At 36.9% G+C, this 27,944-nt stretch overlaps 1 protein-coding gene across 4 annotated transcripts in view; it reads right to left on the bottom strand.

The window, feature by feature from the left end:
• Positions 1–27,944, bottom strand: part of LOC132202949 (sodium/potassium/calcium exchanger Nckx30C) — a 96,791-nt gene that overhangs the window by 40,755 nt on the left and 28,092 nt on the right. For 3 of the 4 annotated variants that reach the window (XM_059630308.1, XM_059630309.1, XM_059630311.1), the window contains exon 3: positions 25,158–25,181. The exons of the other annotated variant lie outside the window; for it this stretch is intronic. In XM_059630308.1, the coding sequence (XP_059486291.1) occupies positions 25,158–25,181 (24 nt within the window). The remainder of the gene's footprint in view (positions 1–25,157; positions 25,182–27,944) is intronic. 4 annotated transcript variants of the gene reach the window in all.

Below are 27,944 nucleotides of genomic sequence, written 5' to 3'. Positions count from 1 at the left end.
ATAACTTAATAAAATAAATGTCAAAATTTAACTTCAGCTTCAAACAAATTTTTATTATATTATAGGAGAGAGCATCCTTCCGTCGCAGAGACAGTTGGCCGAAGAATTCCTCAAGCAAGCTCGACCAGGCCTTGAGGAATACTTGCCTCTGTGGGAAATCCAGGATGAATCGTTCTTCGATTCTTGCACCCTGAAAACTCCTCTTTCAGAAAATTTGACTGCTGCAAAGTGGTGGCGGCTCATGGCCAAAAGAGTTAAAGTTTTCCCAGAGCGAGAGGAGTGTGCATTATTCTGTGAATATCTCGCCGACCTTTTTTCAATGCCCCCTTCATCAGCAGGCATTGAACGAATGTTCAGTGCTCTGGGTCATATCTGGACCAAAAAACGTAATAGGTTGAAGCCAGTTACTGCTGAAAAGTTGTGTAAAGCTTTCAGATACCTTCGAGGAATCACAAAGAACAAAAAGATGCTAAAAAGACTAAACTCTGGCCGTGGTGCCCGTGGTCGCTAGCTGATGAAATTTGTCGACGCCTAAGCTGATTGCTCTGACTGGCGACTACTCTTTCTCACTTTACTTGCTCAACTCTCAACTCTGTCTAACATCTCAGCTACAAAATTATTATCATTTATATGAATATCTTTATATGTTTGTAAAATTCCACCCGTACATCTTATACGGAAGTCTTATGATTCTTATGATGTCACGTCACAAGTGAAAAGAGAAGTTTAAAACGAGGAACTAGAGTAGAGGAACTAGAGGAGCTGCATTTTAATTTTTGATAAATTAAAGGTTCAATGTTCATCGTTGGCAAAAGTAAAATAAACGAGAAAAATGAAAAAAAAATTAGTGACATATCTTTAATATAATTGGCCTGGTCGTGGCATTAATTTTAATATTTAATAGAATTAATATTGGTTATAATGTAATTTTATTTTGCAGCATATTAAAAATTTCTAATTGACATAAATAATATTGTGGAAAAAACCGGCAAAAACTGGTTTTAACCGGTTAAAACCGGTGACCAGTGTTTTCCAAGAAAAATCCGGATTTTTCTGAACACTGTGGGTTTGTAGTCAACTTGGAGTCGCTTGCAGTCGTTTTGTAGTGATTTTGTAGTCAACTTGGAGTCGCTTGCAGTCGTTTTGTAGTGAGTTTGTAGTCAACTTGGAGTCGCTTGCAGTCGTTTTGTAGTGAGTTTGTAGTCATCTTGGAGTCGCTTGCAGTCGTTTTGTAGTGAGTTTGTAGTCAACTTGGAGTCGCTTGCAGTCGTTTTGTAGTGAGTTTGTAGTCATCTTGGAGTCGCTTGCAGTCGTTTTGTAGTGAGTTTGTAGTCAACTTGGAGTCGCTTGCAGTCGTTTTGTAGTGAGTTTGTAGTCAACTTGGAGTCGCTTGCAGTCGTTTTGTAGTGAGTTTGTAGTCAACTTGGAGTCGCTTGCAGTCGTTTTGTAGTGATTTTGTAGTCAACTTGGAGTCGCTTGCAGTCGTTTTGTAGTGATTTTGTAGTCAACTTGGAGTCGCTTGCAGTCGTTTTGTAGTGAGTTTGTAGTCAACTTGGAGTCGCTTGCAGTCGTTTTGTAGTGAGTTTGTAGTCATCTTGGAGTCGCTTGCAGTCGTTTTGTAGTGAGTTTGTAGTCAACTTGGAGTCGCTTGCAGTCGTTTTGTAGTGAGTTTGTAGTCATCTTGGAGTCGCTTGCAGTCGTTTTGTAGTGAGTTTGTAGTCAACTTGGAGTCGCTTGCAGTCGTTTTGTAGTGAGTTTGTAGTCAACTTGGAGTCGCTTGCAGTCGTTTTGTAGTGAGTTTGTAGTCAACTTGGAGTCGCTTGCAGTCGTTTTGTAGTGAGTTTGTAGTCAACTTGGAGTCGCTTGCAGTCGTTTTGTAGTGAGTTTGTAGTCATCTTGGAGTCGCTTGCAGTCGTTTTGTAGTGAGTTTGTAGTCAACTTGGAGTCGCTTGCAGTCGTTTTGTAGTGAGTTTGTAGTCAACTTGGAGTCGCTTGCAGTCGTTTTGTAGTGAGTTTGTAGTCAACTTGGAGTCGCTTGCAGTCGTTTTGTAGTGAGTTTGTAGTCATCTTGGAGTCGCTTGCAGTCGTTTTGTAGTGAGTTTGTAGTCAACTTGGAGTCGCTTGCAGTCGTTTTGTAGTGAGTTTGTAGTCATCTTGGAGTCGCTTGCAGTCGTTTTGTAGTGAGTTTGTAGTCAACTTGGAGTCGCTTGCAGTCGTTTTGTAGTGAGTTTGTAGTCAACTTGGAGTCGCTTGCAGTCGTTTTGTAGTGAGTTTGTAGTCAACTTGGAGTCGCTTGCAGTCGTTTTGTAGTGAGTTTGTAGTCAACTTGGAGTCGCTTGCAGTCGTTTTGTAGTGAGTTTGTAGTCAACTTGGAGTCGCTTGCAGTCGTTTTGTAGTGATTTTGTAGTCAACTTGGAGTCGCTTGCAGTCGTTTTGTAGTGATTTTGTAGTCAACTTGGAGTCGCTTGCAGTCGTTTTGTAGTGAGTTTGTAGTCAACTTGGAGTCGCTTGCAGTCGTTTTGTAGTGGGTTTGTAGTCATCTTGGAGTCGCTTGCAGTCGTTTTGTAGTGGGTTTGTAGTCATCTTGGAGTCGCTTGCAGTCGTTTTGTAGTGGGTTTGTAGTCAACTTGGAGTCGCTTGCAGTCGTTTTGTAGTGGGTTTGTAGTCAACTTGGAGTCGCTTGCAGTCGTTTTGTAGTGGGTTTGTAGTCATCTTGGAGTCGCTTGCAGTCGTTTTGTAGTGAGTTTGTAGTCAACTTGGAGTCGCTTGCAGTCGTTTTGTAGTGAGTTTGTAGTCAACTTGGAGTCGCTTGCAGTCGTTTTGTAGTGAGTTTGTAGTCAACTTGGAGTCGCTTGCAGTCGTTTTGTAGTGAGTTTGTAGTCAACTTGGAGTCGCTTGCAGTCGTTTTGTAGTGAGTTTGTAGTCATCTTGGAGTCGCTTGCAGTCGTTTTGTAGTGAGTTTGTAGTCATCTTGGAGTCGCTTGCAGTCGTTTTGTAGTGAGTTTGTAGTCAACTTGGAGTCGCTTGCAGTCGTTTTGTAGTGAGTTTGTAGTCAACTTGGAGTCGCTTGCAGTCGTTTTGTAGTGATTTTGTAGTCAACTTGGAGTCGCTTGCAGTCGTTTTGTAGTGATTTTGTAGTCAACTTGGAGTCGCTTGCAGTCGTTTTGTAGTGAGTTTGTAGTCAACTTGGAGTCGCTTGCAGTCGTTTTGTAGTGAGTTTGTAGTCAACTTGGAGTCGCTTGCAGTCGTTTTGTAGTGAGTTTGTAGTCATCTTGGAGTCGCTTGCAGTCGTTTTGTAGTGAGTTTGTAGTCAACTTGGAGTCGCTTGCAGTCGTTTTGTAGTGAGTTTGTAGTCAACTTGGAGTCGCTTGCAGTCGTTTTGTAGTGAGTTTGTAGTCAACTTGGAGTCGCTTGCAGTCGTTTTGTAGTGAGTTTGTAGTCAACTTGGAGTCGCTTGCAGTCGTTTTGTAGTGAGTTTGTAGTCAACTTGGAGTCGCTTGCAGTCGTTTTGTAGTGAGTTTGTAGTCATCTTGGAGTCGCTTGCAGTCGTTTTGTAGTGAGTTTGTAGTCAACTTGGAGTCGCTTGCAGTCGTTTTGTAGTGAGTTTGTAGTCAACTTGGAGTCGCTTGCAGTCGTTTTGTAGTGAGTTTGTAGTCAACTTGGAGTCGCTTGCAGTCGTTTTGTAGTGAGTTTGTAGTCATCTTGGAGTCGCTTGCAGTCGTTTTGTAGTGAGTTTGTAGTCAACTTGGAGTCGCTTGCAGTCGTTTTGTAGTGAGTTTGTAGTCATCTTGGAGTCGCTTGCAGTCGTTTTGTAGTGAGTTTGTAGTCAACTTGGAGTCGCTTGCAGTCGTTTTGTAGTGAGTTTGTAGTCATCTTGGAGTCGCTTGCAGTCGTTTTGTAGTGAGTTTGTAGTCAACTTGGAGTCGCTTGCAGTCGTTTTGTAGTGAGTTTGTAGTCATCTTGGAGTCGCTTGCAGTCGTTTTGTAGTGAGTTTGTAGTCAACTTGGAGTCGCTTGCAGTCGTTTTGTAGTGAGTTTGTAGTCAACTTGGAGTCGCTTGCAGTCGTTTCGTAGTGAGTTTGTAGTCAACTTGGAGTCGCTTGCAGTCGTTTTTGTAGTGAGTTTGTAGTCATCTTGGAGTCGCTTGCAGTCGTTTTGTAGTGAGTTTGTAGTCAACTTGGAGTATTTTTGTAGTCGTTTTGTAGTGAATTTTTAGATGAAAGAAAAGCAAATTTTTTTTTTTTACTTTTTCACGTTCACTAATTTTTTTTCCTTTTTTATTTGTTAAGTGTAATTAAAAAAAAAATTGGCGAATTTAATTTATCTACAAATAAAAAATAAGCTTGAGAATTTTAATTTTTCAGAGTTGAGAAATTTGAAATTTCACGTGCAAAAAATTTCAATAGAAAAAAATCCTTGCATAATTTCGCTTTGATGAAGAGGTCTTCAGAAATTTCTGAGCAAAATAAATATGCAATTTTAAATTAAGTCAGATGCATATTTTTGTGTTAGCTTTGGATTTCAATTTTGCCCTCATTTCCATGATCCTCACAAAATTCTGATTTGAAAAATTAAGTTTTTTGTTCATTGCAATTGGCCAAAATCTAAAATGTTTGCGAGCATGTTGACGACCTTTTATTTACCAGCTGATTTGATTTTAGCGCGGGTTAAATATCTATCCCGTAGAGGGGGTCAAGAAAAGATATCCCCCAATGACTTGGGGACAAAAAATTGAAGGCGGGACAAAAAATATTTAACCCGGGACAGAAGTATAAATTTTATCCCTTTTGATTTATCCCGGGATATCTTTTTTCCCGGGAGAGCTAAGTCTATTGAATCTCCCCCAATGTTTTTAGTTTTCCATTATTGACAGTTTTCATCGTGCATTTCTGGCACTGTTCGCCGAGTTTCATTTTTTATTTGTGTCACTCCACGCTCTAGTCGCTCATTTGCGACACGTAAACAGACAGGAGTGTATTTGCGCAATAAACACTTCAATCGGCCGACGAATCACTTAAAAAATGGGAAAAGTGCCAAGCGCGCCAGAAGGGAGTTGGTCTGCGACTCTTAACCTAATAAAATCATAATTCACTGGATCAGTTCAGAGCAATCTCGGAGCGAGCGAATTACGCAAAGAGATGTTTGCCAGACCGTTGCAAAATGAGGTGGCGACGCGGACACATGTCGCTCGCTCTCTTTCTCTGGAAATGCCAGTGACGCCGGGAAATGTGTCGACAGAAATTCGATACACACGCTGCAAGAAATAATAACGGCGTTCTTTTGTGTTACATATTGTGCTGGGTGATTGAGTGGCTGCAAAAAGCGGGTTTCAATAGTGCGATGCGGTGCCCACGCGACCATTATTTTCCGCAGAGTTGAGTGACGCAGAGCAGATGATGCGAGAGTCGCTTCGATTGCATTTTTCCAAGCTTGGAATTGAATTCAAATCTCTGCCATCTCATGTGTGGCTATAGATTTGAAAAAAATAGGCCAAGTGAGACTTAGGAATTCAGAACTCAATGTTCAGATAAGCAAACTGACTCTTAAAATTATTGTTTATTTTTCCACGTTTCATGCTAAATTACACATAATATGAAAGTTAAATCAATAAAATGTTCATAGAAAAGAAAATTTTCATTCATAGAAAAACAATTTTAAAATTAAATTTCAACGTTCTGAGTTTTCCACCATTTTTTATTTGCGAGTGACTGACGCCGACGCAATATAGACTGACTGCGTAGAACACACATTGTGATGTCTGTGGCGCGCCTTGTAAGTTATGCAACCAGTTAGACGAATCCTGTGGGACACGCGTGCCGTGCTTTTACTCACTGCATGTCTAACAAGCTGCTTCGGCCGTTTTGCAGCAAACAACGGCGGCGCCGTTCGCACGCGTTGTTTATTGGCAACGAGAGGATTTTGCAGTTTGTTAAATAAAGCGTGGCGCTGCAAGTGCTCTCAACGCTTTGCCTAATTAGACTTGAGTGCGTTGCTTCCATGCAAAACGGGACAAAATTACAATGAAGTATTTTTTAAACTTTATTATTATAAAAAAATTTAGCAGATTCCTTTTAACAGGTAATTTTTAAATAAAAAAAATTTGTCGACAAAAAAATTATTTTAGATTTCAATATAATAAAGAAATGTACTGTGTTAAAATAATTATAAAATTTTGATGTGTCTTTAATTAGAACTGCGTTATCAGGGTGGAGCAGCTTGTTTATTATTTATCCTCGCAATTCCTGCAGCGAAAAGCAACACTCCTTGACTATGAGATGTTTGATGGAATGGAATAACACGTCGGCGTGCTGACGTCGGACGCTTTAATTAAGTTTTACGCAGACAATCGGGCGTATGTGTGCATTAAGGGCAGAGAATAAGGAAAGACGAGGAATATTCGTCGCGCCATTTAAAGCAGCCCGTCGACGAAGAGTAATCGTTCTTATCGCGTACTCGGCGCGTGTCATTATTATTCCAGATTAATATACAAACGGCGTCGCAAAAGTGCATTAATTTTTGTCACTGCGCGAGCGCCCAGATTAGATTGATCTCGTTCGCACACGGAATCTCTGGAGAGAGACGCCTTTTGAGAAATTCGTGGCGGCTGCGGTGCTTTCCAGCCCCGTCCTAATAAAGCGCTGACACAATTCACGTTTATGAATAAATTGTTTTGAAGATAATCAAAATTTATAATTTATCGCTTTGAAACAGACATTCACGTACATAAATTAATTTTGAAAGTGTGTTTATTTTTATTAGAAGTTTATAAAAAAAATAAATCAGACTTACAGTTCTATTTCTTAGTACTAAATTTAATTTAAGATTAAAGAGTCAAGTAGATTTCTGAAAATATTTATTACAAATAATATAGTAAAAAAATCTCATTTTTTTTTTAATTCACTCCAAATTGAATTTATATTAGATATTTGCAAAATGCATCATGCTGTCTTAAACATAAAACCACAATGATGACTTTTTTTAATTAAAAAATAATAATAATTTAATAAAATACTTTTTATATTTTTGTAATTAATTTTTAGAGTAATTCTGATAGTGTTCATCAATTGTATAGATTCACGGGGAAGATTAAAATAATGCTTAAATTGATACTGAAAGATACAAACCCAAGATTTGAATTTGGGCTACAAAACAATTTTTTTTCTTTCTTGCAACCCCACTTCTTGCCCAACCTTGCATTCTATTTCCGCGTTCATTTGGTGAAATTCAGTGCTGTCGTCATTAACCTCTTTGCTTTTATAACGGGGCCCCCGAGAAGGTTCTCTCTTTCTCGTTTCGTGCCATCGGGCATATTAAAGAGAGGGTTGCTCTTGTTGAGCAAATATTGCGACTGAAACACAGTCTCTCTCCCCTTAATTACTTCTTCTACTTCTGTGTGCATTTCTGTACATATATTTCAAGCAAATTTACATTGTTCTCTTTTATTTGCGAACGAGCTAATAACGCCGTCCATTGTCTCTCTTTCTGTTAATAGACCGAGTCCCCGGCTCGAATGCAAATGCTGTCCACTGCTAATGTGTGCCGGTTGTGTGCGCGATACACACTAATAATTTATGAATAAAACATTCGGTGTCCACATTAGGTACACGTGCCCTCGCCGATAATTGCACCGCACGTCGCCACTCGTCCGTACGTTCGAAATGCATGCATGATTCGAAATTATCACAACCGATTGCAAAGCCGAGCATGGATTAACATTTTATTGCTCTGGTCATCAAACGGGGCATAAATTTCCGTTCAGCCTCGTGCCGTTGGAATGAAGTTGAGAGCGAAAAAACTGTTAGGTCAGTTTGATTCCCATAGCATCGATTTATAGCTTTGGCGTGTTTTATGGCCAATTGATTATCATTTTGGTGTTGAGATCTATCGACCTAAATCGTTTTCATAAAATTCATTGCCGTTTTACAATTGCAAAGGTGATTTTTTGATAATTTGGATACAAGAAAGAATGGGCCATGTTTTTGATGAACTGAATGTGCAAGAAAACTCCGTCTGTGAGGAGACTTTGTTGATGAATTCGACAAAAATTAGAGTTAAAATTTGGCAGGTGATGAAAAATAAAGAATTCTTATTTGTATCAAGGTTCATGCTTGAAGTAAATTTCAAATTATGAGTAACAATTTTAAGTTGAAAGGCTACATATATTCCAAATAAATTAAAGTTTACAAGTTTATGTTAAATGCTCTCATAATTCAAAAGAATGAAGATTTCTGTTTTATATAAAATTTGATAAGTTTTTAAAAGTTGATGATTTAAAAAAAAATCGAAAGTATAATAATTACATCACAATCTAAAAAGATCAATAATGATATTCTTATTCTAATTTCATATATGTCTGGCTCTTTGAAACTGACGACTGACGACGCTTTCAATATTCCACTGTGCAGGCCCACTCAACCTTGAAATGCAAATTGAAAAGATGGACGATATCGAGCACGCAAGGCAACTTAAAAAAACCATCCCCCTATCAGTTTGATGGACGCAAATCAATCTTGGTGCCGCAATTAAATAATCGCAATCAATCATCGAGCGGCCAATCCAGGTCGGCAAAAGTCCAAAGCTTGGGGGGTGAGCAAAAAAAAATTAGCCTTGATGTGTTTTGCGCGTTTTCGGAGAGGACGTTTGAGGGTTGTTGGGTGGGCGGGAGGCAGGGAGGGTGAGGGGGCTGCATTAACTGCGGGCGAATGTCATTAATCTTGCCAGCCCGAACAATGGATGTTGAGCAGCTCTTAACCACTTGAAATCTAATGAGCGATGGATTTTTCCGCTGCCGCCGCTTCTACCCGGTCTGTGTGTATTTATTTTGCGCGCCAAATCAGAAACGCAGCGGGAGCGAAAAACTTTGCCTTTTTTCATACACATTTGCGTTTTGTAAATTGCCGCAGCACGCGAGGCGCACGCGGAATTTTCGTCGGCACAATGCGCATCCGCGGGCGACCATTAATCACGCGGCCGTGTAAGGGAAGGATAGAAAAGCTTCAGGAAAATTATTGCGTCAGGCTGCTTTCACTCCTGCCGTACAATGGGAGACAAATTCCGTTTCAATCTCCAAATTCCGTCGTTTGGAATTCGCGACAAATTTTTGTTTGAAAGAATCAAAGAGAATTAATTTTGTAACAGCAAATCTTTCGTTTCACGTGTTCCATTACAAAATTAAAAAAGGTTATAAATAACAACATGAACATCAATGCACTAAATAAATTTAGCAGTTTACATCAGACTAAATTATAAAAAAAAATATCAGAATTCTTTCAGATGGTTTTAAAAGGTATTTAGGGACAAAATGAACAAAAAGTTCGTTTGTGCTTTTTCCGCATATTACATCTGAAGCCAAGCAGTTCTGTTGCAAAATGTGAGCAAATTTCAGAGAGCAAACAGCAAAAGTTTTTTGGTGGTCCAATATTTGTCGAAATTACGTCCGAGAGCAGAGAGTGAACGCACGTGCGAAATTAGATTTTTCGCTCTTGCCGGCGAGCGCCGCGCATCTCTGGTGTAATGTAATATGATAATAATGCACACCCGTGACCCTTTTATTTACTTTTGGATGGGCACAGGCAGGCCGTGCAAGAGGAAAAAGTAGGTCATCAAAATTCCATCTGCGAAGAGCGAAGAGGGGCTTTTGCAGGAAATCAAGAATAATGGAAAAGGGGGAACGAACGAGTCGAATTTGCCAAATGTGATGTGATGATAAGGTCGGATTTTTCAATCGATCTGCAAGATAAACAAGAAGAATAGAAGTTGATTTTATGACTAAAATCTCACAAAGATCAATTCGTCCCTATGAAAAGCGAAAAGTGAGAAATTTAAACAATTTTTTTTCTGCAATATTTTTCTTTTTCATTGAAACTTATCAGATAGAGAAGAAAAAAATAGATCATTATTAAAATTTATACTGCTATATTTAAAATTCTTTTGGTGGGAAAAGGCAAACCATCAGGTTCCAAGCCCGTTTGAAGTTCATCTGTAAAATTTTTTTCTCTTTCACATTCAGGAATATGAACATACTCCAGTGTGTGTCCTTAAAGCTTCTTCTCGTTAATTACAATTAAATTATGATTTTAATATTAAAGTAATTTATAATTTAATTGATTAAAGTATCAATTAATACAAAATTAAATAAAATAAAAATTGTAGTACGTTTTATCTTCAATCAAGATGTTGAAAGAAAAATTTCTCTGTGAATAGTTTTTTCTAGAAGGTCTTCTGAAAGGACGTTTAGCTGAACGGTCTGCACGGTATGGCACACATCTTTTGACATGCTAATAAAAGACACGAGCATTTTCGTCCGAGCGTCAAGTTTTGATCATAAAAATTCATCGCAATAACATTTGCACGTGTTCTCCAATTCAACAGTGGCTGCTGCTGCTGTGTCGCATTCACATTCAAATGAGCCGCACCGAATGTTTTATGCTCGTCCATTTCTCTCTGGCTCGGCACTGCAGCCTCTCTTTCTCGTCTCTACTTTAAAATTTATTTGCCCCGCACAATTTATGGAGATGTTTTTTTGGAATGAAATTCGCGCTCGCTGCACACGTTTTCAGCGCACATAAATTTTGGAGTTGTGCCGCCGCCACACACTTGAATAACAAACACGCTAGTTTCGCAATTTGCAGCCGATTATCCGCCGCCTAATGTGCCAATTTCGCCATCTCGCTACGCTGGCAGACGCTCAATTTCGCTGCTTTTTGTCTCCGCGCTTTCCTTCTGAATTCACAAAAACCAAAAAATGAAACTTCTCAATTATGCTGATTATCAGTGAATAAAAAATACATTTTGAAATAAATTTTTGTATATTTATATTTTTTAAATCTGCCAAAATTACATCAATATATTATTTGGTGAAAAATTAATTTTTTTTGTATAATTTCTTGCCTGATTTCAGGCTGGTATATTGTAAATTCCAATAAATAGATAGAGTAAAAAATGAGAAGGTTGTGAACAAATTAAAATTTACAACGAAAATTTCAATTTTAACTTTTCCCCGTTGAAAAAACCCATTAAACTTGAAATCTGCTCGCCTAAAACTCTCTCTTCAAGTGAATTTTTTGGAAGAATATATATTGAACGGAGCACCAAGTTCCAACGAAGAAAACAAAAGCAAACATCAAAGGAAGGAAGGATGGAAAAAATGAGATCAAATAAATTTAAACTTTGATCAAAGCGAGAGACGCGCTGCTCCGGCTTGAGTGCATTAGATTCCAGTTGGGAGCGCTCAAAAACAGGGGCCCTTTATTTCCGCATGCACATCTCCAGCTGCGTTCATAATTAAACGGATCAGCAATCAAGACAGGAAAATCCCGAGCATTATTTTTGCCGCTCGGTTTGATTTTCCGGTCACGTGTGTGTCTCTCTGGCCGGTTGATTTTATTATGAGCTCATCGGCCGCAGAGCAGAGCGGAGGTCGCCCCTTTATAGAAATGTGTCGGGGCCAAATCCCGGCGGCTCTTGGTTTGACCCGACCAGCGGTGCATCGGTCTGCACGCTTCATTAGGTGCTGCACGCCAATCGGTGCATCCTTTGTTTTCGCTAGATTCCAATCTGCTCTGAAAAGTGGTCGACGTTTCAATCAACGATATTTTCACAGCTACGTCCGGTTTTGATTGAAATTTACTGTCATGAAAATGGGACTGTTGAATATTGAAAAGGATCAAAAGTGTGAATTTAATCTGCATAATCCTGTTCAGTCCGAGTGGAAATTAAAATTGTAAATTTTAAGGATAAAACTGCAACCAGGATTATAATCATATCAATTATCAATAGATACTTCTAAAAATTAATTAATGTTTTAAAAACTGCAATTTAAGAAATTTTCTTGAAAATACAAAGTAAAAATTGCAGAATTTGGTATTTTTTAATTGGTTTGAGACTGGTTTGAGAAAGAAACTAATTAAAACTCTTCAAAGGAAGATTGCTCAACAATTGATATACTGTTGAAAGGAATATTTTTTCTTTTTTCACAATTTTATATTCTTCAACTTCTTTGTGGCTTTCCCGAAAATTTGTACCACCATAAAAAACTAAAAATTCTTCCATTTCGTTTTGAAAATGAAAATAATTATAAAAATGACTTTTATTGGGACAGTTTTTTTTACGACTTTAACCTTGAATTTTTCAGCATAATTTTGAGCCTGAAAATCACATTTTTTTCAAAAGCCTAACAATTCTCTGTATTTTTTAAGTTTTCATTTCTTATTAAATGTTTATATAAATATTTATCGCTAGCTTTCAATAAGCATCCTTAAATTGCAGGCAAATGAGGTAAAAAATAATCCAATTACGTCGTCCAAGATGCAAATAAAATTTCTCGCTGCATAATTCCTGCTTTCATCCTTGAAGCGGTTGCTTGGTAGGGCTTTAATTTCAAACAGGATTCGGGCCACACTCTGTCGGTGCGGGCAAAAAGATTAGCCGGAGCGAGACTGGCCGCGTAGCTTCGCCAATCTCCATGTTACATAAAGTTTGCAACACGTCTCCCTGCCTGCTGGGCGGCAAAGAGGCAATCTTTTAAGGTCGGCTCAAATCCCTGCTCAAGTTTAGTAGTGCACTCGGGCCGACCGGCGGTGGCACCCTTTTAAAATTCGACTTCATCACCACGGGACCAACGAGGAGGAGCGAAGCAGCGCAAGCGAACGAGCGGAACATCATCCCGATTCGGCGGGGCCGTCCTTTATACTGCACTGCGGAGAGCGCGATAGTGTCTTGGCCCCGAGAAAGAAAACTAACGGCACATCGGAAATTGGGCCAACACCGTTTTTGCAACTCTTCCCTTGTTTTCGCCTAATTGGATCGGCACCCCTGATAGGCCAAACACGCAGATTCCCGCCTTTTTTACAGTGTTCATAGAACTTGGTGCCAACTCCCGACAAGACAAATAAATCGATTTTTAATTAAATTTGCTTTGCCATTTGCCAGTTCGTCGTTTTTTTTTTTAACAAAATTTATAATTATAATGTTATGTCTTCTGTTCTTGGAAAAAAAGCCTTTACTTTATTAGAGAATCAACGTTAATATCTTGTAAGAAAAAATCCAATATGTCGTTATAAATATTAAATATATGGTGCATTTTTTAATGAACTCACATCAATGAATCCATTCTTACCATAAATATTCCCAAATTAATTAATTCATTGGGATTTAAAATATGAGAAAAAAGAATTGTAACTTTCGAGATTTTCACAATTAAAAAAACATAGAAGACAAAAACTAAATTTCTGGATAGTAAATTGTATTTTTTTTTTTTTACAAATTATCAACCATATGAAATAGTTTCATGACTGAAATTAACGAAATTGTTTTAGCTTTTGAAAGAAATTTGAAAATATACTATTAAAAATAAATTGTAGATGTTCAAATATAAAAAAGATTATTGCTAATTGTATTTCAAGGTTAGAAAATGAGCAAAACAAATATACAATTTACAAAATGACCTTTTCAAAAGTTAAGCAACAAATTGTTTAACTCAATATTTTTTTATAACTGAATGTATGTATATATGTCTCTTTTCAAGTTTTTTTTTTACCAGTCCGTTATTTCGCCCTGAATTTTTTTGTCTGAATTTTTTCCATTTTGCAGGTCATGCAATGAACCAAAGAATAAACTTAATTTTACGTCAGCCATTTGTCTCATACAAAGACATACGTCCAGATTATGCACTTGGTGACCTCAGACTGGCTGGGCCGCAGTGGCCGTCCGTGCACTTCCAGTCGGCTGCCCTTAACTACTGGTGTAATGTCGCAGAACATTCGCGTGATTAGAGCAGCGCAAAAAGGAACCGTCGAGGAAGTGAAGTCTCTCGGACGGACCTGTGTCTTTTTTACTGCCCCCGCTGGAAATTACAAGGGACGCATAAAAATCGGCCGCATCCTCCTCGCAAAAACCGAATATCTGTGAGCGAAGCTTGGGCCGATATTTCACTGCGTTTTTTGTACGTCGGCTGCTGGCATTGGAAGAGTTTTTAAGCCCGTCGCTGAAATAAATGAAAATTGTAAGGCATTTGTCAGCAACTTTTTTTCATCGACTTTATTTTTGCAAAACATTAATTGACGACAATCACGGATTATATAAAACGTCTTTGCAGTTATTTTAATATTTAAATACTAAAATTTATAAAATAGCTTTGATAGCTTTGTTGTATTTTTTTTTAATATATTTTACTTTTTAATCATTAAAAGAATTGATTTTTAAATGTCTCACAATCGGAGATTTTAAAAAATTTATTGCTTCTAATAAAGTTTTTTTTTAATTATTTTTTAATTTATAATAAATAAATTTATGATGAAAGATTCATAAATGTTACTAATTACAAAATGAATATTATTCAATAGTCTGGTCATAATTGCATTTCGTCGTGAAATTTAGAAATTGTGTAGAGATAAATAAGAAAATCGTCAAATAAAGAGCTGGAAAAATTTTAACATCTCGAGAATTCCAATTCTTCAGAAGTTCTTCTTCATTTTAATCTTTGATCGAAGTGCTTTTTCGAGTTGTTCCCCAGACGGCACACGTGTGTGCGTCGTCTCGGACTAGGTAAAAAGGCCATCGCGTTGAGTGGCAAATTGGCCCCCAGTGCCGAAAGACAAATAAGTCTAGGGGCCGTAAAAACTTTACGCGTGCATCTCGGCCGATTGCATTTGGTGGAAAACGCGAGAATAAGAAGAATGGTTTTGAGTTTGCATCTTTGCAGGCGGTCGGTCGGTTGGGCAGGGGATGCATGTAGCGCGAGATGGGGTCGACTGGGAAAGATGGGCACTGTGCCAAGCGGGCGAGCGGCGCCGATCGATCGCTGCCTGCCAGTCACGTGATTTGCACACAGGGCTCACTCCCTCAAGGGGTGGCCGTCAGCCGGCGAAAGAAGGATGCACCCCCTGACTACTGATTTTGCATCGGTTATTTACGAGCACACCTAGCCGATTGGCACCGAGATTTTATCGCCCCTCCAGCCGTGTCCGGGAAAACTGCCAGATTGATCAAAATTGCTACCAACTTTGACTAATGCTAAAAATTACGACAGGAAAAATCTCAAAAGTTAAGTTCTTGAGCACTATTTTTGTTTGATCTCTACTTTATTGATAATAAAAATAAATACATTATTTCAAGATAAGGTTTTTGAAAGTTTTTCAATTCAAAAAAAAATTTTCCTTTTCAAATTCACACGAGTTTGTTTTACAAATAGAGCCACTTCAAATAAAAAAAGGATTTAACCAAATTAATTTATTGAAGAACCGCTTCAAAAATTTATATAAAAAAAATTGGCATTTCTTTTTACAAGTTTATCTTAATATTTCTTTTGATGATCCTAAAGTCATATTGTTTTCAAATTTATGAAATTTATATATTAAATTATTTTTTCAGTTTAAGCTTTACACATAATTACAATAAATAAAATTATTGTTGAAGCTTGAAGAAGCAGAGGGGCAAAATCAAAGCAGCGATCGTGTTAAGGTCGTGCGCGCACCGTTTGATTATTAATTTCACTTTACGAGCGGTGTGTTGGTGTGACCGTGCGCGCTCCACCCCTCGGCTTATGTGCAGCAGCGACGCCACTTAAACGTGCCGCTTTTCACTGCACACGGACGGCAATGCATCAGGCCTGCTTTTAAACACATCACAATTAAAGTCAAGTGCTGCAAGCGACTACTCTTTTTACGGCCACGTGCCACAACGGCAAATGAAAGCCCCACGAGCGAAACGAGGCTACTGTAAGAAACAACAAGTCCTTGAGCGTTGCGAAAATTAAGGAAGGGAAAAAATACAAAGGACCAAATGAAATAGAAAAACCAGCAATTAATAAACAATTATTTAGTTTCAACGATTTGAAAATTGTCAAAAAATGTAATTATTTTTACCAAAGGGTTGAAAAGATATAATTAAAGAAAAAATAAATCCTTGTATCGATCTCGTATATTCCTAGAAACAAAAATTATGTTGGACGGAACCAGAAATCATTTTTTTGTCGTGATATCTACTGATGTTTGTATGTTCATCAGACAAACAAAATAGTGGGTTCAATTTTTTTTTTAAAGAAATGTATCCCACAAAATTTTGAATCAACTTTCAAATACATAATTTTTCTTACCTAAAAAGATCTAAAAATAATATAAAATTACAAAATTGGCGAATTAAAACTTTTATTACAAAACATTATTGCAAATATTTATGATCATATTAGGTAATTTTTTTATGTAACTTTTTAGCACATTTTGTGAAAGAGAAACGAGTATTAAAGAAAACTTCTAACGAGCAGGAATAAATATAAAATTTGAATGCTAATAAGCAGCAATAACACAAAAGAGCAAAGTTCCAACTCTTGCCAGTGATAAAATCTGCATTTTGTGTGATAACTTTTGCACAAAAAAGTTGGTAACGACTCGGTGAAATTATTTGTGCACTCCTCACTTGGGAAAAAAATCTTCATATTCAAAACAGAGTTGAAAAATGAGCCGAGGGATGATAATTTAAATTGAGAGAGATTTCGGTATGAAAATGCACACTTCTTCTTTTGGCACACCTTGTTACATCGTGGCGAACATGCCTTATCGCCGAGTGGAGAGCCCCTCTCACCAACACCGTCGGGCCAAGAGGCCACCCTTGACAGACTGGCGAGACTGAAAATTGGGTCGAAAATTCGGTTTGCGCGCGACCTGCTCTGCCGGCGCACAGACAATCGCTCTACTCGTGTAGATTGATAGGTTTGAGAGGATTGATAGGTAGGGTTGCCAGAAACACAAGGAAGGAGATCGCGACGACATATAAAAAGCAATTTGAGCTTTATGGATTCGGTTGGGACGCAAAAATAGGCTTGTTAAATTTCTGATGGGGGCCATAATATTTTGACTACAAGTCTGTGAATGTTAGAAAATTGACGCCCACTCAAAACGAATAAATTATAAAAGAAATTGAATGAAAAAAAATAGGTATACTAATATCTTAAGCCAAGAGAATATTATATTTATCAATATTAATTTTGTGTTAATAAAGGTTTGATTATTTGACTGCAGAAATAAAATCTTTTCAATCTCAAAATTTGAGGCATGAAAAGATTTAAATTTGATGAGCTTGGTTGAGCTTCCACAGTATTCTCATAGGCATGCTAAAAATAATTTTCATTAAATAATCGCAAAAAAAGTTTTTCTTTAAAAATTTTGTGGCGTCAAATCAATTACATTTTTGTTGGCGTTAAAAATATTCAAATTGATATAAACTTTAATTTTTTACTTGCTTAATTTTTATAAATTTAGGGGCTGGATATGATTTTAAAGATATTTTCCCTCCCCATTTCATACAAATTAAAAAATTTACACTGAATTTTCTCCCACTATTTCTCGACTTTTCCACAAAAAGTTTGAAATATAATCTATTTTCTTTATTATTAAAGATTTTTAACATGCTAACGTAGGACAGTTTAAAAGCAACTAGGCTTTTAAAAATTTTCGTGGAAAATACCTAATCAAAATAATTTTGGTACTTCAATCATAAAATCTCTTCAAATGGATTGTAACTGGGAGCGATTGAAACAGCGATTTGGACATATCGCCTACAAATCGAGCTTGTGCTGCCCTGCGCTTAATTTGCAATTCAGAAAGGGCAAAACAACGTCGGCAGAGTTTCATCTCGGGTGTGCGAGATCCGGCCAAGCTCCTAGGGGAATATTTAGCAGCGAGACCGGCCGTCGGAAAACGCAGCACAAAGCAGCAAGCCCGACACTGGGCCACTTGACACAGTGTGCAGTGCGAAATAATAGCCTGGCATTTCCTTGGTGTATCGTCGGCGAGATGAGCTCTCGTTCGAACGGATGCATGCCCAAGAAAAGAGAAAGCGTCAACCGTATTTTTTATATGCATGCGGGCCCAGCGGCAACTTCTTGCCTATTTTATCGCACCCGGCGCGCTCGTAACGCAAAATTAAATGAAAGCTTCACGCCTGCATCCATTTTCTCTACAGCAATAAAAAACGTTTGCAAAGTCAAATTTACTTCTGACGAGATATTAAAAAATAATCCTTTTATGATTATTAATTAATAAAATTACTTCACATTCCCCTAAAATTATGTTTAGTTTTAAAATTAATGCAAATGATTTTCATTACTATTTAATATGAAAATGAATTAGATATTGGAGTCTTTTTTAATTATTTTAAATTACTTTTTAGTTCTTTTGAATTGATCTTTGAAAATTCAGTCATTATGATTATTATTTTGGGGAAAAAAATATTCATTTCTCACCAGATTAGTAGAAGTTGAGCCTGAAATTTTTCAAAAGTATTCTTCATAAAATTTTAAATTTATGTAATGTGTTTGATATTTCTATTTCTCACTATAATTTAAATCCTAATAAAATTTCAAATCATTTTACCAATCAATTAAATTGATGGACAGTTCTTGAAACGTTAAGATATTGAATAACTGAAACAGTCTGGCAGAGTGTTGTGTGCTCGAAAATGCAGAATTTTCCGCCTTCTAAAATATTAAAGGAGGAATCCATTATCGCGCGCCAGCATATCTGCTGGCGCGGCGCAAATGGCGAGGAAATCGCGTCTCATCATCGACCGCTTGCTTTTCGCAAAGCATAACTCACGAGACGCTGATTATTACACACGCCGAGAATAAAATCGTGATTCCCCACCCGCGGGCCTCCAGCAATTTATCGATTCTTCTCTTCTTTTTTTGCAAACTCACACAATACTATCTGCGACTGATTTATGGTCGACCCTAAACTAAAAGTTACGAGCATCTCGCTGGGCTCATTAAATGGTAATGGTGTTTGTTTGGCGTCTCTGCTGCAACCAAAACTAATTTAACTAATTTGATACACCGTTACAACACCCGTTTCGTCATCATCGATTTGCCGGCCTATTTTTTTCTCCTCCTCTGAGAGGGAGAGAGAAAATCCGAAGGAAAAAGAGACGCTTTGTCGCGCGTAAATTTCAATGAGGCGAACCGTGGGTGACGTGGGTTTGTCTTTCGGACACAAAACGACACAACTGGGAGGCCCAAGGCGACGCCTTTTTGTGTCACGGTGACCTTGGCTCGCCTGTCACGCTGGCCAGTCGTAATTTTCCGCCCCACTTGCGAATGCAAATAAAATTCGACCCGAAATATTTCACGCATAAAAAATTTGCATGCGAGTCAAAAAAAGGCCGAGCGCCTGCACGAGTCGCGGTTAGGCAACGTGCACACCACTGCTGTTCACCCAGTTGCATAACTAGCATTTCCATCAGACGGGAAAGAGGAGGAAAGCTGGAACGCATTTTCAGAGGAAAACGAGCGGTTTCGTGTTTTCCAATGCTTCATTATTGCCAAAGAGAAGAGACGATCAAAATATTGCCACAAGTTAATGACTTGGGCAAAACAAATTGGAATTGACTGGTGTGAAAATGTCACTTTTTGATTTTTGAGACTTGTGTCATCCCTATTAGTTTTGAATTTTGAAGAGAAAAAGGCTTTTGAGATTTTAAACTCTTTGTGTTCTCCAGTATTTATGATGAAGATACGTTCATTAGGGTTAATTAATTTTCCTACAGTCAAAATATTTGTATTTTTATAAAACTAAAAGCTTAAAATGCAGTTTGAAGTCCATTTTTCAAGTTCCCATAAATGCTTAAAATTGATCAACGATTGTTGGTTAAAAGTGGTTTATTGCCCACATAGGTTTCTTAGTTCAAGAATTTAAATTATTCTGAAACTTCTAGAAGAAATTTTTTTAACTATAGAATTTAATTTTACAAATTACATTCTTCTTAAAAAAGTTGAAAAAATGTTTAAATATAAACTGTAAATGAACTCTCATAAAATACTTCTTTCATCCAGTTTAAAAAATTTAATTTTTCAGTTTTAATGACCTCAAAAAGTTATAAAAAAGATTTTTAAACATTTTTATTGCGTTTTCTTTTCAAGACTTGAAAAGGAATGGTATTAATTTAATTTATATCTGTATTCAACCGTGTTCTCACATAAAATAGAACAAAAATAATTGCAACTCGGTAAACAAGTGAACATTCAGGTCAATTAATTTACACCGCTGCTATACAAGTGACCATTATTATTTGAAACACAGTTGCTTGCAAGAAGCCATCAATTTGTCCACTCTGGCCACCAAGTTTGACCTTCGGAAGTAGGTCGTGCACGCCAGCAGGTGCCGTTTTTCCGTGAGGAATTATAGTGTGTCCTGGCCTGCCCGCACTTGAAATTGTCAAGAGGCAAACATCTGCACGTTCGCGGCGTTTTTCCATAACGCTTTTTATTATGCCAATAAACTAAGTCGCTTTATGCGGCTGCGTGTGTGCAAGAAAAGTGGGTGTCCGCGGCAGATGCCTGGCGGTGCACCGGCTACGGCAAAGCGAAAGAGTGACACCCTTGTTATAGGGGAAACGTCACCTTAGGCGCCATTAATCTATTTCCTATTTGTCTTCCGCACGCCCGTCCCTCTTTTCCAATCCCAACCTCCTTGGAAATTTACAACCAGGCTGCTGAATTTGCACGGTATTGATCAGTATTGATTTCATCTCAAGAACACAAGAGCAATACAACTTTTGAGATGCAATATAGTACAATATTCTCAATATTAATGCTGAGAATGAAACTACTTCACTTGTTCAAAACTCGCTGCAAATTTCATTCTTATGGATATTTTATAAATTACGCCGTTAAGTTTAAAATTATTATTTTTTGGTCAGTTTTGAATTTTTTTGCTAAAATTGAAATTTTGAAATGAAATTTTAGCAAATCAGTCCAAATAAAAAATTTTAGTGACCCATTATTGAAAATAAAATAGAATATTATTTGCTGTGTGCGTAGTTTTTTATTTCATGAATGAACTGATGCACAAAAGCCATTAAAAACATTTAATTCCAATTCTTCACTACTATTTCTAAATAATTATATTTCAACAATTATAATTATTGAAAGTAATAACAATTATAATAATTGTTATTTGTTCAAAAACTCCTCTCCAGTAAAAAATACAGGAAAGATAGTGGAAATAAACAGGTGATGCTACGTCACCTGCTTATTTTTTTCCTCAAGTCTGCTCGTTTTCCGTCTCTCTTTTTTCAGTAAAGTAGAATGCATGGTTTGAAAACAAACTGCGACGAGTCCCAATGGGCGGACCGTGAGCAATTTCCAGCCTCTCGTGACGCAACCGGCATTTTTCTTGATATAGCATGTCTCTTTTCCTTTTTACATTTGTATCTCGCTGGGCGGGTATCATTGTGTGCAGTTCAAGAGGAAACGTGAAATTGTGCGGCCGCTTGAATGCTGAGAAATATATTCGCGACGGCGAGATTTGTTCGGGAGACGTACAAAAGGGCCGCGAAAGCAATAAACCTGCTGAGCCCACACAAAACTGTATGGATTGGAACGGCGCTCTGCCAAAAGGCGAAAGAATCGCGACTCTCTGACACTCATCTTTTTTATCGCGGAAGCGAAAACTAAAAAAGAAGGGGAGGAGAACAAGAAAGAGAGGAAGGCATTTATGATGAGATGCAAATTTCCCGACATGCGATATTGCGATTTTTGAAATGCCTTTCGTGCGTCTGCTTTACTGCATGGAAAATTTCATATTAAAATACGAGCAGCAAAAATCCACATAATAAGCAGATTTTTAGCAGAATACTACAATTTTTGGAAATTATTTCTATTCCTCGTTCTGCTTTATTTTTCAATTCCTTAAAAAAGATTTAGGCAACTTAATTAAAATTTTTGTCCAATGCTCATCTGTGATAAAATTGTTTATTGAAAAGTTTCCCATAAACGATATAAATTTTGAAATCATTCATTGATTTTAATTTCTTCAACTTGTGATTGGGCTGATATAAACCTGATGTTATGAAATTTAGATCGATTTTAATTGAACCATTGAAGAAAAAAAGATTACTTTACAAAGTTTCCATTAAAATCAAGTTTAATTGAAAAAATATAATTCTTAATTACTTCAGCAATTTTTTTATCAGAACCTTCTCCTTAATGTAAGGTAGTGAATTTATGAGGACTGTCTTAAGGAATAAAAATTAAATTTTTCCACACCTTTAACGTTAAAATACTGTTTCCTGATATTTTTACATGAACAGCCAGACAAAAATGTAAAAAATGAATTTTCATTCTGTTGTTGAACGAATCTAGGTTTTTTTTCCTTTCCTTAAAATGTCCGCAACCTTCAACTTGTTTGAGTTAGAAAAGGCTTTGTAAGGAAACCCCTCCAAATTTGGCACTGATACAAGTGAGCAAAAATTCCCCTAGGACAGGCATTGGGTCGGTCGATCCACCGGTGATCCGCGACATGTTCTCGGACAAGAATACATTTCGCCGAGCGGCTGACCATTAAAATAAAGGTCAGTGGGCGAGCAAAGTCCCTTCCTTCCTTTCTCTCTTTGTTTATTGACTGGTGACGTCACCACTACTCTTTCTCGCGTGGAAAACTTTGGAGAATTTGGGCATGGCATCACAAACAGCGAGTGGGCTATTAACAAGCAGAAGCCCCTGGTGCTTTGCGAGTGCGCCCCTCTGGCAATTTCCACCTTTCTACACCTGTTTCGCCCTAGGCCAAGTGCGTCATCGATTGTTCAAGTGCGTCATATTTGGCATTTGGATGCGAAAACCGACTGGGGGAATTTTGTGAATGGCCAAATTTAGCTGCCGGATAGATTTCTACGCGCGTTGGTGCAACAGACTGGAAAGTTTCCACTTCTGATTGCCTTACTTGGAAGCCTTTGTAAATAATATATCAGATTGTCGGATCAAATTTACACTGATTGTGAGAGTGCTTAACCTTAAGGATAACTTTGACAATAAAATTAAAAGGCTAGAAACTAATGAAAAAAAACTCTTTTTCTATAAAGGGCGACTTATTATGCTAAAATTTTGAAGTTGAAATAGTCCCAGGTAAGGTCTTTTTTTAAGAAAAATTATAAAAAAATTCTTTATATAGCAAGTCTTTTTTTCAAATATTGAAGAATTTAAATATCGCAAAGTAAATAAATTGTATAATTATTTAATAAAAATTAAATTTACATATAACAGAGATGAAGAATTTTTGGAAGAAAAATAATTATAAAATGTTAAAAATCGTGTATGTATTGTGTTTCTTTATATTTTTAATTAAAAATTAATCAATTATTATTTTGTTTACTATAATGTTTGTTTCGATGAATTATTTCTGTTAAAAGACTCCAACCAATAAATCTTTTTATAGATTTATGCACTGAGAGCATTGCTGAAATATTTCAAACTTTTGAGATTTTTTCTTGGATAAAATAATACGGGGCTTGACATCTGGCTTCAAATAATATTTTGGCAATCTACTAGAATTGATTTTGATTCACAATAACATAATTCATAATTCCCAAAGATCCACTGTCAGAATGAAATTTCGAGCAATTTAATATAATGAAAAGACTTTTTAACTAGACAATTCACAGCTTGATTATTTTATAGAGTTACACAGAATTTACATTGAATGGTAACACTTTTACAGAATTTACAAATTGTATTAATTATAACAAAGAAAAATAAAACGGTTGAAGTAAAATTTAAAATTAAATGAACGATTTCTCCGTAACTAAATTTACTTTGAACGTTCAGGATACAATTAAAATAGTTAATTAAACAAAATAAGACTGCATCGCAAACAAAAATTAATTTTGAAGTAGAAAGTAATTTAAATTCAGTTTGTCAAACATTTTAAACGAATAAATTAATGCTGTGACTTGAGGGCAAACAAGCCGCGAATTTTTAATCATGTTGTAAAGCATAATGTCGGTACAAAGTATACCCGCGTAGAGTTAAAACAAATAGCGCGAGGCAATTAACTCGGCTTGTTGTTTCGCGAATCGTGCAAGCACGCGGTCGAAAACCACTGCCGCTCATTTAGTCCCGGCTCATTTGCCCGGCGTAATGTGGATGTGTGTGTGCGGAATAATAAAAATTTGCAACGCAAACAAGTCGGTCTCGCGAGAACTTTCAGCACTTTCACAGCAGCAGCTGAATTTCTGACGCTAAATGCGTAATTATCTCAGCTGTTGATGCGAGCAGGGCCGGCCAATTGCAAATTTCATCGTTCCCAAATGGACGATTCGGTGCATAAATAACACGGTTCTGCGTCCAGGCTGGGGCGCATGTACATTATTATGTACAGCGGGTCACGCAGAGTTAAAAATTAGCGCATTTCGTCCAGCTGATTTGTTAAAAATTTTTATTGTAAATCGATGTTACGAAAGATTTCTTGGTCATATTAATTGTGGTAGAAGATAAATATTGAAATGTTGAATTTCGCATGAATTTGTTGGTTTGCCTAATTTACGAGAGTTAGTCGAAATTATTTAAATGTTTTACCATTTCAGTAAATTTCTCAAATGAATTTTGTAGCAACTTAATTGTTAATTTAATTTATATAAAATCATAAAAATGTATAATCATTTATATTAGCAATGAATTGTGCAAGATGCATGTTTGAAAAAAAAATCCTTAATTTAATTTAAAATATTCTATACATGAAAAAATAACAAAATGAGATGTCTTGTTTATTAAATTTAAATCTGTAATTCAAATAAATTTTCATTCGCAATCTTTCTGGAGGTTTCTTGATTCTTTTCTAGGCCTCGTGCATATTGATTTAGTAATCACTTCCAAACAATTGTTGATCAATTGAGTTCAAGGCGCGCAGAAAGAATTAAGGTCCTTGAAACAATTTTTCTATCGCAAACGTGACCCAAAAACGACGGCTATTGTACTTATTTACTTCCGAGTACAATCAAGTCATTCTAACGGATAATATTTGTATTTATCAAAACTCGTGTCGGTCAGCTTGCAGTGACCGTCGTCTCGCAATCGCAAAGTTTTACTTCTTTGCAACCTGGCGCTCGACACGAGAAAATTATACACACGTGTACAAGGCAGACAAACAAACATATATGGAAAACAAACGTGTAAACACGCAAAAACAAAAAGCAGTGCAAAAAGCCAAGTAGCATGCGAAAAGAACAAAAGCTTAGCTGGTGGGAAACGAAAATTGTTGGTTCACAGAGAGGAAAAATTGAGAGCGAAAAAGAGTAAGTAGAAAGAAAGGGTAGGAAGAAAAATGTACTCCTGTTTTATTTGCGACCAATAGGTATATTAAAAAAACCGACGATGAAAGAATTCAGGGCACTTACCAAGGCTTGTGCTGCACTCTGGTGCTGGAATTGGAAGAAATTGCATTTTAGTCATCTAACATTGAAAAAACAGGATAGATTTTTCTTTTGAGACAGGAAATTATAAATAGCTGATAGAATAGTAGTTGTTAAAATTTACGTGAAAATGAGATTAAAAAAAAATCAAGGAAAATGAGTATAGAGGGAGCAGATGAGATTGAAAGTACGCTTGAGGATAAGACGGAAAGGGATGTAAATTTTCTTCACATATTAGGACAGCGGCAGTCGCGGCATTTTGACATGTTCAATTATTTTATCTTTCTCAAATCAATATTCAATTTAGGTCAAAATTCCACGAAAAAGGCCAAACGACATCGAACAGTCAGAACACAATTCAAAATTGCGCAAATGTACATCCATATATAGAGATAGAGAGTCGGTTTGGTCGTGCTTTGGGGGTGGGGGGGGATGAGACAGTGAGCGTTATGTAAATGAGAGCGAACAGAGGGACACAACGGGGCACAAAACATCGACACACCAAACGCCTCGTTGCTACTCTTGCCCGGTGGAGGAGCAGGAAAGAGAGAAGGTATATTTTGCGCCAGCTGAGATTACTTTTTACTGCACGTGAGAATGTAATAATTTCAGTGAGTCTAGGTAATTAGTGCGGGTCTGCAGTTTGGGTGATGTAATTGTTGCACAATCGGCATGAAATTGAGGAGCAAACTCGCTGGAGAGAGAGAACGCTTGATGAATAAATTACAGAGCGTGAGAGTTTGATCCGGCAGTGTTGGATCGACTACTAAATACGTACAGCAGCGCCAGATACAGTGAGAGAGACAGTATAATAGGAAATTTATGAAATTGCAAAGAAAGAAAATACCTGGCCGAGGCGTCTCGTCGCTTCTGTCATACTTCCCTAGGGAGCAGCTTTATTGCGAAGAGGTTATAGATTGACTAAGTTAACAAAAGTCGGTGCCAATTTTTTAAAAGTGCGTTTTTTTTCAATTATCATTTGCTTACAATGCTTACAATTTTATAATGATGAAACATTACGAAATATTATATATTTTTATGGTCTCTAAAGAGGAAGACATGATTTAAGAAGAGAAAATATAAACAAAATCAAAATTCAAAACCAATAAAACTAAAAACACTTTTTATTATTTTCAGTAAATATTGTTTTTAATTAGTTTCTCTCCTAAAATCATGTTTTTGCTCCTATTATTATTTGATTTTTGGTCGTCGCGAGCAATAGGCAACCCGCGCAGCAGCCGAGCTCGACGGAACGCTCGATTGCCTGCCAAGCAGGGGATTATGTGGTGCGCGCACTCGAAACGTAGTGTAGGCGCACAAGGGCCCTCGATACGTATGCGACAGCTTTATTTCGTCACGGCAGAGCGAACAAAAGAGACTCGCATTTATAATTGATTTAAATAAATTCGCGCGCCGACCAAATAAACAACCGGAATGCTGATTTCGTTTTGCAAAGGATTTTTGTTCATAAAATAAACACGCAGCTGCTCAAATTTTTCCGCATTCATCGTTTTATTTATTGTTTCAACCATTTTTGATAGGCCACGTGCCAGCCGTTGGACAAAGCGAGGAAACGACCCTCAAGAGAATTCGCAGAATTGGGAAGGATACATTCCTGTGTACACTTCCTTTCTCGCCGTAATTGAATTGAATTGTAAATGAAACGGCGGTGCGTGATAAGCGGCACGCAAGTGTACAATTTAATTTGCATTGGAAAGTCAATTTATTCTTCTGACGAAAAAACCATAAAAGAGTTTCATTGGCTTGCAAGTTAATTCGTATCTTGGCTACGGAAAAATTAGCATAACAGAATTTGCCTTTGCATATATTGGATAATAGACTATTCTAGGCGTTCATTTGATGAAACGAATAAATTTGATTCGAAAAAACAATTTGAATTGTCCTATTAAATTATAGAATTGTTATTAATTTACTAATAAGAGGATTTAACAAGTAAAATAAAAAATCCTAACTTTTCGTTTCTTATTTTTGCCTTTCTGAAAACTAAAAATCTCATACTTATAAAAGAAATTTAATTTTGTGGCACCAATCTGATAGCTAAAAATAATTTTGGTCATGGCCTTGTAGGTTTATGTCATAATTATCGATTTCTCGAGACATGACCTTTTTCCTTTGATGGTTTCTTTTCAACTGTCGGAATATATTTAAATTTGAAGGAAACGAGTTATTTTCTACTTAGGATACAAATTATCATTAAATCTAATATGTATTTTTAATAACAGAAATATATAATATTATGTTCATAATGAGATAAGGTAATTTCAGGATTATTATGAAAGAAATTTGTATTTAAAATATTCACTCAAGAGTTGCAAATTGTTAATACAATGATAATTCATTTAATTTTGTTGATTTTAAGCAAAGATTAAGAATGGGACAAATCCACCATTAAGCCAAACGTTTGAATAAAATTTGCATTAAAAATGTAAAATCACTGGCCATATCAAACGAGCACAAGCAGATGCTCGATTCAAGAATACATTAGTTTAAAATTGATTAGGTCCTGCAATTTTCTTAGGTTTTGTTTAGGGTTTCACCTACATTTATTTTTGTAATATTCCTAGTAGTGGTTTTGAAAAGCATTTTGTATGTTATAAAAACATAAATCCCCCCCCCCCCTGGAATTTTTCTAAGAGCTCTTTTGATAGTTCTAGTACGTTCAAGTTTTTTACTAACGGGTTTGGTCCGCTGCAAAAAGATGGCCGCTTAAAGGCTTTGATATGCGAAGTCGTCATTATTTTCTCTCGCACC

This window comes from Neocloeon triangulifer, unplaced genomic scaffold (genome assembly GCF_031216515.1).
Source record: "Neocloeon triangulifer isolate White Clay Creek 2 clone unplaced genomic scaffold, ASM3121651v1 ptg000017l, whole genome shotgun sequence".
NCBI lineage: Eukaryota > Metazoa > Arthropoda > Insecta > Ephemeroptera > Baetidae > Neocloeon > Neocloeon triangulifer.
The sequence above is the reverse complement of the archived record's forward strand: the minus strand, read 5'-3'. Positions and strand labels throughout refer to the sequence as shown.